The 14,799-nt window shown below is 41.0% G+C and overlaps 1 protein-coding gene across 7 annotated transcripts in view; it reads left to right on the forward strand.

Annotated features, from left to right (window-relative positions):
- LOC111230992 (receptor-type tyrosine-protein phosphatase F) overlaps positions 1-14,799 on the forward strand; it is a 184,594-nt gene that overhangs the window by 87,295 nt on the left and 82,500 nt on the right. For all 7 annotated transcript variants that reach the window (XM_022757914.1, XM_022757913.1, XM_022757918.1 and 4 more), the window contains exons 5-6: positions 9,734-9,922; positions 14,337-14,447. In XM_022757914.1, coding sequence (XP_022613635.1) covers positions 9,734-9,922; positions 14,337-14,447 — 300 coding nt within the window. The remainder of the gene's footprint in view (positions 1-9,733; positions 9,923-14,336; positions 14,448-14,799) is intronic.

Genomic DNA, 14,799 nt, shown 5'->3' on the forward strand with positions numbered 1-14,799 from the left:
AGATGCACTGTTTGTTTTTGAGGGGGTCCTCCTACTAGTACCTAGGATATAATATAGGATACATTTTGCATTTTTTTATTTCTATAAATAAAGTAAGAAATACACGGGCAATGCAAAAAAGAAAAAAAAAAAACACCTGCAATGTTTCTTCCTTTAATTTGTTAATAATGGAGCCTGGGGCCTTTACCCCTGCAGGTAAAGAGCAAGGTCCACCTTATAACTCTGCAGGCCAGTGAGTCAACGGCTCCCCAGGCCCTGACTGGCTATGGATGGATGGGCCCGCTACATGTCAAGGGGGTTCTAATACCTACACTCAATGAGCTGGCTAATGGGAGTCCTTTCACCCTGACCCCTTTTCCTCACACATTTACACACCAAGCCCTCTTGGCTTGCCCACTGGGCCATAGAAGGTAGGGGAGAACGGCTTGACTCACTATCACCCTCACAGCTTGGCTTTAAGCTTGACATTTTTCTCGTGTTTAAGAGGCATAGTCCTAGCTGCTAAGCTGTGTTTTTCAAGGTTGTAGTTGATTGGTCTGCTTACAGCTGTCAAAGGGACTGTTGATTTTACACACATTACATCTGCATCAATATTTTTAACCTGTTTTGTAAGGGAAGGTTGAGTGAGCAAGCAAGCTCAGACTCAGGTCTACCCTGTCTAACACTCACGGTGTCGGGGCATGTTCAGTAGTTAGGAGCACTTACTTGTTCTTTTATCATTTGTAAAATAACAACAGAACCTTTTAAACTTTTGTGGTCGCCCATTTATTCACTGTGACTTTTGGCGAAAGCAGTTTTCAGGCGAGGTTAGAACCAAGATCAAACCAACTACAGAAAATGACTATAAAAAGATTCAATGGTATGCTCAGCTTTGTTATAGGTGTGTACTATACATCACTGCTCACTATAACCACAGATTTGTACCAACTATCAAATCAAGGTTTGTTCGAAGGTCGTGTTTCTCTAGCCTTTTTGCTATTGTTCACCAGCATTAACAAAATTATGGCATCTTGCCTCCTTTGAAGTGAGCGACCAGCAGGTCATGCCACAATGTGATAGTAGTGAACACCCATCACTTTTGCAAACCCCTACATAATCAAAGTTGAGGCTGTCGACATGGACTCACAGACTCTGTGTATTATTCATTATCTCTGACTGAGAGAATAAGTAAAGGCTGTCACAGGAGCCCAGCCAGTGAGGATTTAATTAACAGAACCTGCCACATTCCACTACATCCACTGCCTTTCTCAGAACTCATAAAAGCCATCCTATCTGGCGTAATTACACTAAACATGTCACAATAAAGCTCTGCCGATGATTAATTTGAGTTGTGGAGAGGATCAATTAATTCATTTATTTGCAAACCGCCGCTCCACTTCCTTTTGTAGACCCATTTCATTAATCGTCACGCTTCCTGATTTTTGGTCCTGTCCTTGTTCTTTTTTTTTCCAAGACACCTGGAGGAATAACCTGCCTTATTAGCCACATCACATTACCACAGAAATGTAGCATGAGCCCTGAGGTTTTTCCATCTTAGAGGCAGTTACATTAAAATGAGTAGTAAACCACAAACCGTGTACTTCGTAATACCATAATCTCAAGGGTCTTCAATCAAACTCCTGTTAGTAGGACCACAAGGCAAGAAGTAGAGCTGTAATCTCAAAATGAAAGCCTACAGCTGTGCTACTCATATAGCGTAGTTAATGGAGGATGTGATTCTGTGCAGCCGTGCTTGTCCCACAAGGTGACTCGGTCAGCATAACCATGTGAATTCAGAAGACCACCCTTGGGTTGCAGTAATGGGTCGGAGGCCACGGTTATGTACTAACCGGTGCGCCGCAGCATAAATAACAGGCGCGGGGCATCTGGCAGGGCCGTACATCATACTGACGACAGTGGAAGTATGATATCAGATAGGAGAAAGAGGGAGAAGTAGAGATAAATAGGAAAGTGGAGAGAGAGAAATGATAAAAAGAGAGGGAGGAAAGGAGAGAATTGTGGTGGGGGGGGGGGTTAGATGACTGTTATTGATTATCTGTCCGTAAGCGAGGAAGTAAGGCCAAATGTTCTGCTCAGCCAGACAAAAAAGTGTATTATTTCAAAGGTCATGGCATGCATTACAGTCTTTTACTCCAAGTACACTTGGATAAACAGCAGAATAACAGCGAACTGATACGACCACTAGCTTGTAGGAACTGGGTGTATTAACAGCCACATTAGCAGTGTTTTTGTTATGGCTGTGTTTTTGTGATGGTCTGTTGCGTGCAGGTGTGTCTGTGCGTGCAGTTCATATGCCAGAGGACTGTTTGTTTGATGCGCTGCTATCTCCATAGCAACTACCATAACACCTGGTCTAGGAGATAGCGTGCCAGAGACAACAGGCTTGACAAGATGTGCGGACGTATTTCAATACACATTTCAAAGCACATTGTACATTTGCATTCATTTCCCTGCTGCCTAATCCTAACTGTAGTAAATAGACTTATCTGTCTGATAACAAGCTGTTGTGCAATCGTCAACTACGTCACTGTTCATATCGACTCAGGTCCATCTGTGAAAAGAATTCTTTTGGAATTTTGCGTCTTGTTGTCTTTGTTTTTCTGTCTCCCCATCCTTTTCCATGGAGATTTTCACCATTTTCATGTCATTACAACAGTATTACATCAATGGCCTCCTTGCCGGGTCTTTGATGTTGGGGTGTGCCGTGTCATCCCTGCTGAGGAGACCTCTGCAGTGGGAGCTCTGCCAACTAGTATTTCTCTGAAGAGCAGGAGGGTCTTGCTCACATGCCCTTCATGGCAGAACATGTGAGAAAACTCCTTGCCCTCCGATGTTTTGCAAGTCAAAAGCGCTGAAGCAGTTACATGAATACCAGTCGGGTCTGTCTGCCTTTCTGTGGGGCCCATTAGTTGCTGACTGAATGTCACAGGATTTCAGAAAGAAACACCTTCAAATAGTACCACACTTATCAAACATATACACTTATTGAACCACAGGAAATGTTAATAACGGCAGCTGTAATGGCTTATTGTTAATGTAAATGTAAATGCTCTTATGTCCAGAGTGTAACACCACCATTACCTTTTTGTTCCTCATAAATCCTTGGCAGTTAAACATTTTCCAAGTGAACTTGCTGAATGTTTTACACACCATCAGCAATCCAACTATTCATAGAGTTCTTTCAGTGGCGCACATGTTAGCTTTGGCTTTCTGTTTGCACCTCCTGCTGCTGCCGACACTTCTCACACACTTCCGTGTCTCAGGCAGATGCAAATGGCTTGACGAAGTTCTTGGCTAGAGACAGCCGCAGGCCATGCGCTTTGTTGAGATGCAGACGGCTCGTCTGCTTTTCAGTGCCAGATTGACTCAAGACCAGTTTAGACAAAGACAACACTTATTGCTCTATATTTAGTTTCCCTCACAGCTTGGACTAGCAGAAAGGTGAATAATTAAAAGGGTTTATCAGTCAAACACAGGAAAGACTGAGACTGTGGTCTTTGTAGTTCTTGTGCCTCACAATCTAAAGAAAATAGATTCAAACTTTTAGCAATCAGTTAAAAGCTACATGCTATACATCCTCACACTAAGGTGAATAAAACACTAAAATGGCCTTCATATTCTCTAGAACTGCATAAACCTTTTTTTTTTTTTACCTATAAAGACAGTGCACTGATGTACGTTTAAAAGGGTAGATTTTAGAGCTGTAATATTTCATGAGGCAAGTGGCTGTGTTGCCACTGTGGTTCTTTGGTTCGCACTATCAAAGGAGACATCACCTTTAATTGTTGTCATCCATCACTTGGCAACAGGCACACATGGAGATCATAAGACCTTTTATTTCTTGCTTGAAATGAGATCAGCTCAGATGTATAAGCTAAATAACTTAAGAGCATCTCACTGAATCACCTTAATTTTTGATGGCACACGTTGATGCTGAATTAGATTAACTATTGATACAGAATGAAGCGAGCTGCTTGTGGGCAGCTTATACGTATACACACCACTCCTCTTGATGTTGTAGTGGTGTTTTCTCATGAATATTCCCAGACATATGCTTCCCCTGTATGTTTCATGATTGTATGGGAGCCATTCTCTGGTGAAACCCTCACTTAAAACATTCAGGGCAGAACATGTCACTCACCGCTTTATTCACTTGAGAGTATAAGGAGGAAGGAGATACCAGGGCACACTGCGATGGAAATGAGGCAGGCATTTTTTATGCAGAACTGTTGTATCTTGTGGCACTATGTCAAGGCTCCCCTGTTATGAAGGGGATGGGGTGTCTGGAGTGTTTTCCCCCATTGAGATGAGTATGTTTGGGTTGAGGGAAAAACGCTGGCTGACGTTAGTGTGGGATTGAGCTCCAGCAGCCTCCCAGTGGGACAGGAGGACAGGGACGGGTCTCTTTCAGCAGGGCTCTGATTAGACCCATCGCCCTAGCTGCCACGCTCCACTCACACTGGTAATTGGAGCTGGCAGGAGGTTGGTATGCACCCCTCCCCTGCCCCCTCCTCTTCTCCTCCCTTCCTCTCTCCGTTTGACTTTTTTTTCTCTCTCTCTCTTCTCTCATCTAAATCTTACCTCACCTGCCTGTAGCTGTTACAGCAGAGGCACACCTCTTTGACACAATAGTTTATGATTACTGTATCATGTTTTCTTAATTTAACTAATTACCATATTACTAGAGCCTCTTCTCTTTACAAATAATGTTGCCAATATTTCCACATGCCTTTTGTGTATAGTTACGGCCCCCACTGCTATCCTAATTGAGTAGTAGAATCAGAAAACCACATTACGCCTTTCCCTTCTGCCCTCACTTTTCTACCGTTCCGCTATAACCTCTGCAAACAAGTTCATCTGCTAAGCTGGCTCATATTGCAGTATGACTCTGTGCGTGATAAATGGCTGCTGAGAGAACAATGGTCCTATTTACTTTTCAAATCATGGAGGAACCACTTCATGTGCACCTAGCGTTACCTCTTGCACGTCTCTGGCATTGCCTCTGGCCTTCCTCATTTGCCAATCCAGGGAATTTCTACAACTTTTTGTTGTAACAACTACATCACAGAAGTCACTTCTCAAACACAACAAAGTCTCATTAAGTATCGTTGGTTTAAGACAGATAAGACTCCTCAGTACGAGATATCTACCACACTTTCTTAGATCAGTCGCAGTAAAATGGTTTGCATGAAGCATGCATAATTTCAGATTGTTTAGTCTGCCTACACACAAAATAAACCAGTTTGATCGTTAGATTGAGAAGTAGAACACAATAATCTCCTTACATGTCACGCATGACATTGTTTTTTGTTTTTTTTTTCTTGTTGTTTTTTTCCCCTGTAGCACCGTTCATCTTAGTAATGGAGGGTCTATGTGACATTATCGCAGGATTTTCGCCTTATTCGTATTTTCCTGCCCAGACTAGACAGAGGAGTGGAGCTTTTTTTGATGAATTACACTCCGGCACAAGAGGGCCTTTTTATTAAAAATGCCCTCTATCTTGACAAACATCAACCTGCATTGCCTGCACTATTTCATTGGATTCTCTCCAAATTTCCCCATCCCTTTTCTTTTCCCTTCAAATTAAAGAGGACTGAACAAAGGCATGTCTTTGTCTTCCTGGGATGACAAGTTGGCAGACAAGGCCAGCAGCAGGAGTTGGAGTAGTAGGAATAGACAGACAGGGCTCAAATGTTACACAATAGCTCTACAAGATCTTTGATAAGTGCATAGAAAGAACTTTCAGTTTTTCTTTTTTTTTTAATAGAGGCCAAGGACAAAGCTACGTTAGATCAAGGATGCATGGTTTCACAACTATGAAAGAAATTTCACCCTTTTATACTGAGCATTATGTTAAAAAATTCTAAAGTTGTTTAAGGGTGTTTTAAAAAGTAAAAGGTTAATCAGCTTATTGTTAATCAGTCTTTCGTGGAATTTTTTAAATCATAATAATGAAATCCATTTTGTTTGCTGGAGGAATAGAAAAGATTTTGTGTATTCTTCCTGGTTACACTTTCCCAAGAGTAACTAACCTCGGACCCCCCCACACACACACACACACACACACACACATACAAACTGTGGAAATAACATTGCAGCAGAGCAACAGAAATGTATAACATTCACTGTAGATGTTGCCCAGCCAGTATTCCATTCAATTCTATCATGTCCCATGATAGAATTGACACACCAAGTAAAGCCATGGTGCACCAATCAGACAAACTGTGAAAGAAATGTCCACCAGTCATAGTAACTGTTCACCTGCAATGCAAACATTAAGCTGAAGTAGGGGATTGATTCATGTATAAGCTGTGCAGCAGCTGTTTGCCTTTTAAATTATTCCCTGTTTGTGCTTCCTGATATGACAGAGCCGCTGACTCGTGTAATAACTCCTTTGGGGTCTTTCACCCTGTTTTACCAATGGTTTGCATTTTTCACAGCCCGGGAACACTCGCCAATAAACCTAATCATAAATATTCCATAGGCACCAACACAAGAGGTTTTGGTAGAAATTTCATGTGCTGGTATGTCTTCAGTTGCACAAACACTACTGCATAAGCAGCTTTTTCCCCCCTGTAAGACAACACAGTCCTTTCTGTGGCGATCTGTGTGTTATAAACCGTAAAGTTGCTGTCGGTATAGTCTGGAGGAAATAGATCAAATCTTGAGAAATTCACCTTAAAATATGGTATGACAGACTTGTCAGTCCTCCTCTGTACAGTCCCAGGCTAGGTTTGATTGACAGGTCAGTGTCATGCCTTATTCAATCGATTAGTTTCCGCCATATAGTTACAATATACCAGACCTAGAGGGGAAGCTGCACTACTTTCTGTCTGAGAGATGGAGTGATTTCAGAGGCCCGCTCATGTGTTACATGTAAACAGCATGCATGACATGATGCATGAACATAGGAGGCTGCTGGAAAGATAAAGTCAAATGTACAGAATTTTTTCATATCCGCGCTTGATTGAAGATCAGCTCAAGTCTACATCATATCAAAAGCTGTAGACTTATACAAATGTTTGTCAGTGGTAATCTGTGTATTCAGTGTTAGACAATGTACACCTGCGTACACCTCTATATTCATGTTTTTTGTGCTTGTTCATCAATTTCATCATTTGTATGACAGATAGATGCATGTTGTGCAAAGATAAGGCTGTGGAACATTCTAAAATGAAATAAATATTATTCCTGGGAAATAAAACTGACAATTTTACCAATATTAATTGATTAAATTTATGAATAGAAAAAGAATCTATGAAAGGTATTTTTTGGGAACTCCAACATCCAGATGGTGTTGCTGCATCACTGCACAGACTAGCTGAGCACCTAATTTAGCTCTGAAGCAAGGTCCCCAAACACAGCCTGCTGTCCCCGAACACAACCACGTGAACCCACACCAACTATGCCTCCCACTCCTGCAAGTGCATACATGAGACAACTGGGTCCTTGTCAGCAGCCACAAAGGGACCCCCCTGTCAGCTGATCTGTGGCCATTATGAACATATTCTAAGTGAATTAAGTGGGTGAGGCTGGATTTTAGCTCCCTCTAGGTTAAGTGTAATTCAGTGGTTTCCCTAAGTTTCACCTTAAAAGGATAATAGCAGAAGAATGCATTATTTTGCCAACTTTGGCCTCCAAACATTCCATTTTTTTAAAAATTGTCTTTTAAATAAACCCTCATTCAGAAAATGACTACGCATTCAACCTTACGTAGGGTGTGTATCTACCGGGTATTCTCTTTGATTCTTTTCCTTTCACCATCTCTGTCTCTCTCTCTACCTTCTCTTTCTCTTTGAAGGTTAGACAGAGCAAACCACAGAGGACCACAGGGCGCTACTGTTACCATTATTCATACAATGACAAATTGTACAGTATTATTTCATTGTGCTGTAGTTGTCTCTTTTGTAGAGGTATCCTGATTTCGGTTGGGATGTCTGAAAAACAAATCCTGTATCATTAGACAGGAAGTAAACCTCGCCACAAAGATAAGAAGGCATGCAGAGATCTGTCAACTACATTTGAATATGAGACGATCCGGGCTGCCGGCCAAACACAAGGGTGAAAGGAGAAAAAAACGGCTCCGCTGGAGTTTAGAACAAAGAACAACACCGATACTCGTATGCTTGCTACAGCCATATAAGTTTACATATGGATTTTTGACTCTGAAGAGCCAAGTGATCCCATCTCTAGTTAGACAGCCTCACTACTGATGGAATCAAAAAGTGTAATGATAATACTGTAGGTGGAGCAAATGTAGTCAGTTATGAAGGAGTCAGTAGCAGATTTTTTATAGGGTTATATATAGGGTTTATAAGGGTTTGATGGGGTTCTTATGAACCTACTAGCAAGAGTACAGTGTGTGTAGTTATAGCTCAGCATAGCTCATGACTGATAGCCTTTTAGTAAAGAAGGTGTTTGTAGTTGGAGATTAAATACCTTGTTCCACAACAACTTATTGCTCTCCTCGCCTATCTTGACATAAAATCCCATTCTAGACAAACATTTCTCAACTCTCCTAAATCTCCTAAATAAGCCAAATCTATGTCTTGTATAAATGCTGTTCATCTACGCAGAGAAACAGTCCTCTGCTCATTGTTAACCTGCAGTCAGATATCTTTTCATACTGCACCAAAGGCAAGAGTGTTACAATCATTAGCACTTTTCATTAGGGCACCAAGGACACATCCACATATGAGGAGAAAGATAAAAGAGGTTCCATGTTTGAGCGCAAGCTGATAATTACACCTTTCAAGGGCCACCGTGTTTCCTCTTTATTAAGGTTGTCCAGAGGTTGAGAGGTTAAATTAAGATTTATTATCAGGGTGAGGTCAGGTTAGGCCAGTTGGGCCAGATAAGTGATTGTCTGTGACAGAAATACAACTTCATATTTCATTTAAGAGATTAAATGTGGCTTGCAATGCCATTATATGGAACATATGTAATTCCTGTCATTTATTTTAAACTTCCTTTATACTTCCTCAGAACTCCACACACTGAGATATTGCCTTGCTTAATCTGAATATCAGAAGGAGTTAAGAGTTAAAACATTTCCTGCGTTTGTAGTTTGTTCACCTTTTGTTGAAAACATCCATATATATGATATATATGATGACATGATATGATATCATTACATATTTGCACAAACCTTTCACCTTCACCCTAGGATCCCAAACTCTACTTTAGGGATTATACTTAATGTTTTGTCATGGATATGCTGTTACACTGATTATGATGAGTTGGATTATTCAAATAGGTTTGTTTAGCTTGCTAAGCTTAAGGCAGCTCATTTATGCATGGATACCCAAAGGCAGATTGCAACTATCCTTCCTCTGTCTAAACCTGAGCCTCCCCGTGCTGGGTAATAAGCCTGCTATGATAATCAATCAGGAGACAGGATTTTTTTTTTTTTTTTTTCTTTTTCAACCAAATTTGAAATCCAAATCAGCATCAGGTCTACCAATCCCCAGTAGTAACTTGTGTTCTAACACTAAATTTTTTTAGTGAACATGTGCGTTCTTATTACTGTTTAGCCTGTCGCAGCTGAAATGTATTTGCTCTCTTTCATCCTCTTCTCTGTCCTTGTGAGCTCAATAGCTTTGATGCACTCAACACCTCTCATGGCTAGTGAGAGCCAGAATCCTTTTGTAAACACATTTTTCCTCCTTCTTATACATTTTTTCACACTCTATGTCTGTGGCTATACTGAAAATCTACCTTTGCAAATTTTCAGAGAACCAGATCCCCCATGGCTTCCCCACCATCGATATGGGTCCCCAACTGAAGGTGGTTGAAAGGACCAGAACTGCCACCATGCTGTGCGCTGCCAGCGGAAACCCAGACCCAGAGATCTCGTGGTTCAAGGACATGCTTCCTGTGGACATCAGCAGCAGCAACGGGCGCATCAAACAGCTTCGCTCAGGTACAATTTGATTTGATCTGATTTAATTTCTTTAAAATGTTACTCTACATGACATATGGAACATGTAAATTATAGCGAAGGCAAGTTGCAGGGTAAAAGATGACATTAAATGCCAACAGACATGAGTCAGGTTAGACATGAGGATGATGTGGAAACACAAAAGCCTTTGTTGTCATGTACGATTTCATGTATTCTCTTTCATCACAAAGGACATGAAAGTTTTATTCAGCTTGTCATTGTCACCTTGATTAGTTGGCTGAGTTTTTACAGGATTCTATTCCTCATAACAGCTGCAGCCACTTATAAAGTAACACAGAAGCTGGACTGAAGTTGTTCCTGCCGTCTCTGACATTGATATATGAGCTTGTAACCTTCCAAAGTACAGAAAGAGAATTTTTCACCATATTAAATAATCCTTAATCCCCTCTTTAACATGCAGCTGGGTCACAGTGAGGCCAACTGATGATGTATTAGCTCGGATTCAACCTTGAAAAAAAAAAATAAAAAAATCAATGAGGTACTCTTTGTTCACAGGATCAGTCCACTTGATAGATAAACACAGCGCTTGCCTGACCTGGATCAGATGATAAAGGTGCAAGGTGGAAAGATTAGTGGCTTTTGACCAGGTTCAGTATTGTCACTTCTTACTAAATGTACCTCACTTAGACAGTGTCAGGCCAGGCTGCAGGTCTGAAGCCCCAAAGATTAAAGATGAGAGCTACTCTAGAAAAAGCCTGGCACTAAAGCTGCCCAGTGGAAGCTGAATACGGGTCACTGGAGCATGTTCTCTTGGACTGTCCATGTTCTTGCAATATTAAATTGTGGCTCTGCTACAAGCGCAACCCAAATTAGATACAGATTTACCACAAATTAGATATTAACACAACTACTTAATTGTATGATTATGTTTTTATAGCAAGGATAAAATTGTGCATAAAACTGTAATTTTTTTTCTTTTTTTTACTTCTAGCAACAAACTTTTAATTAGTTTTCTTTCTCGTATATAGGGAGAGTGCCTGGAAATGTGCTGATATGTAATGCCCTCAGACTAACAATTCTTTTTATCCTCCACCCTTCTCTTGACATCTGCTTGCATATCAGGATTTACATTACTGCATATGACCTGAAATTAGGCCAATTTTTTTGCGATGGCGAGAAAAAGCACATTAATTTGCTGCCACAGTTTAACAGAAATGCCAGACCCAGTTCCTCTTACTGCATCACACTCACTGGATTTTTAGTGACACACACACACAAACACACACACTTGGTCTATCTTTTCACACCATCCAAATCATCCACATTGTAAACGATACTAACTTCTTTTCAGTTTCAATACCTCTTGACCTGAAGACTTTTTGCTTGCATCATTCTATTTAATGGGTATGACTCATTCATTTCTCTTGCCCATTTCACTAACTGCTATCTGCCTAAATGCAGTCTGTACAAAGACAGGGGTATATCTTAATTTAGAAAGCTTAATAAAAAAAATAAAAAAAATGCTTAAATTGCATACTGTTCTAATGCTGCTGTGAAGTAAGGACAAATGTGGGTGTAGGTGTTGTCTGCAAATATAAAAGCAGCAGCATTATACTTCAAAATGTATGCCTTACGGAAAGGATCCTTCTCAAAGGCTGTGTTGTTTTTGGACATTTACAGACAGAGTGGACAGTCCAGAATTTATACTTGCTTCATAGAATTAAGAACACTGAACTTTGTCACATTGCATTTAAGTGGCTTCTACACTGTATCAGTTTTTTTATCTGTGGCCTGTCAGAAGCCATGTTTTTCTCTCCCACTGTTGTAAGTGGATTACTAACTAATCTCTCAACCCTGTTTGCATCGAAATTACTCCCACCTAGGTGGTACACCAATTAGAGGTAAGGATGATAAATAAAGTGTGTTGGAAAATATCACATCCACACCATTCCTTCACATTTACATCAGACCCCTGCACCCCCCTCCCCCGATGCCACATCACCAGGTTCATTCACGCTGTTAGCGCCAACTCACCCTCTTCCACTTACCCCTTCGTCTCTTCCCAACGTTTTCTGTCTGGTCATGTTCTGTCTGCCGTCTGCTCCTGAACAAACAAATGATCACCAACCCTGATGTCAGGAGAATGAAAATGCAAAAGCAAGTCCAAGGTGTTACCTTGTAAATTAGCTTTTTCAAGGTTCTTCTTATACTGTTAGAAATGAACCACATTTATGAGCAAACCCACACACACATTCACACAGAAACAAACATCTTTCAGCTACGGCCTCTCCTCTGACTTTTCAGCAGAGAGGGGCAAGGAACTGCATTTTAAACTAAAGGCCACCATTGCCACAAGAGGATCTACCTGCCTCCTCTATGCAGCCTCAATGTAAATTGAAATGGCTGCATTTGCATACAGCCTATGCAGCATTGCCCCCCAGCATGGGAACAGGATGCCTGGTCGAGATTGTTAAGGTGGAAGCTTCAACCCCTTTTTATGGAAATCATATGCTTTTCCCCCGAGTAAAAAGCATGATTCCGCTCAACCACAGTGAGGTAAATAGTGGACGTCTGGGGCAAGCTGAATACATTTGGAACTACCAGCTGTCTGTCTCAGTGTTTGTGTGTCCATGGCGCCTAATACAGCCCATATTCAATTAGATGTTTAACTCTTTAGGAGTTACGGTAGCCTTATGGCAGCTTCTGTGTCCCTGCTGCTCCGTAAAAAAAAAAAAAAAAACTGTGAAATCACCTTGTAGAAGATCCACTAGTATTTGAGTTAGAAGTAATTGAAGGAGTTTAGTGTTGCAACTCTGACAACTGTCATACCATTAACCGTCTACATTCCTGTAGTACTCACTCTGTTTTCTCCCATGGGAGAGCGGACAGATTGACAGATTGGTGACACTGACATTAGTATGCAGGTGTGTGTCAGTGCTGAATCAGACAGCGATGAGCTCAGCAAGCAGAGCAAACACCTTGGAGGGATGTGTTGTCATGAGATCTGAGGTGGTATTACCACATGTCACTGCCCCGCCCTGTTTTGCTTCTCTTTTTTGGCCTCGTCTTGATTCGAGTCCCCTCTGGTTGGTGGTGAACATGTTTGTTGCATTCATCTCATACTGCATGATGTGAAAAAAGTGTATCCTGACATCATCTTATGCTGAGTATTTTAATCATTTTCAAACTGCATGGTGGCTGGCTGCCTTTCGTGCTAGAACCATGCCGTTTTGGAGACGTGATAACTGTTATCACTCACTTATGACATGTATATTTACTGCTAAGAGAAATAGTTTTGTTTTTAAACATGTATGTTTTTAAAATCAAGAGATGCAGGTAAGTTTACTGTTGTTGGTCTCTTTTCAATTTGTCAAATTATAACTTGCCTCATCTGTCGGCCATTTGCAATTCAGTAGCAATGATTAGGTGATGGTTATGGACACGGAGTGTCAGAATGACCATACCGAGGAAGGTCTCTTGGGCTTTCGTGCTTTGTTAGAAACAACATGTTAGCCTTCTGTCTGATGACTACAGCTACTTGGGATTGTGAATACTAATCTAAGCCATCTGGCAGAGGAGCATCTCCCTTGAGGGCTTCGGTCAGACATGGTCAAATAGTTGATAATGAAAGAACACAATTATAGGCTTCACTGCTAAATGCGTACTCAACAAAGGTCGGAGAAAAGATAACTCGCACTGGCAGAGTTTGGATCAATATCTACGGCCATCAAGAAAATAATGACTGAGAGGAGCAGTTGAGTCAAAAGTTATATTTACATGTACCTTGTACTTAATTATGGTCTCGTTTTCCTTTTATGTCACCACCAAGAATCTCTGAAAACATTATTATCTGCTCAAAACTCAGTGTAGCATTCTTCCTGAGGTTCTAAATAATGTCCCTTGATAAAACTGTGTAAAACACAGTTTGCGCAGTTGTTGACATTAAGGTGCAGCTTGTTTGATTACTTCCTTAGATATTACATTAATTCTTCTGCTTTTGTTGTGCAGTATAGCTCAGTTGGGTCCTAACATATGGCTGAGCTAGATAGCCGTCCATGACATAAACACTTTGGTTTGTCAATTATTTCCATTAGCAGAAAGCCTAATCAGACCGTGATGGTTGTGACATGTTATTCAGATGATTAATTGACCCCCAGTCATGGTCTTTTTTCTCCTTAACACGACTAGGCAAATATTCTGTTAGCAGTTTCCTTAAACTTGCCAAATCAGCTAAATGCTTGTGTTGCCGTAAGCATTTTCTTGACAAAACTGCGTCTGTGTCTAAGACACTTAATTACACATGAACTGGGTTAGACTAGTTGACTACAGGCTCTCTTGCGAGTCACTGTACAGATATCTGCTGTGGTTTCATGCCAAGTTACATCTCATATTCCACAACTGTCAAGACAGCTAAATTTGCTAATCCTCTACACAGGAGCTCTACAAATTGAGAACAGCGAGGAGTCCGACCAGGGGAAATATGAATGTGTTGCCATGAACAGTGCTGGGACCCGTTACTCTGCTCCTGCCAATCTCTACGTACGAGGTAAAGTCAAACATCTCTCTCACTTCTTGAATTAATCTATCATTTCTGTTGTGGAAAGCTTTTGCAAACCACAAACAACTACGCAACCCTTTACCATTTCTTGTCTGTTTGATTCTAAATGTTGTTCAGTCACCAGTGGTGAGTGTGTGGTCCCCGTAAAAACTATGTCTCTTTTTCAAGACTATGTACCCCCAATATTACACCCACTCAAGTGCTTTTTTTTTTGTTATTTTGGGTGATTATGGCTCTTCTCAGGAGTGTGCGGGCGTGCGCAGACTGTGTATGATTGACATCGTCCTCACTCTCCTGTTAGTTTTTTTGCACCTGCCATCGGGGGGACAAATTACACCAT

This window comes from Seriola dumerili, unplaced genomic scaffold (genome assembly GCF_002260705.1).
Source record: "Seriola dumerili isolate Sdu_G_001 unplaced genomic scaffold, Sdu_1.0 BDQW01000291.1, whole genome shotgun sequence".
Taxonomy (NCBI): Eukaryota; Metazoa; Chordata; class Actinopteri; order Carangiformes; family Carangidae; genus Seriola; species Seriola dumerili.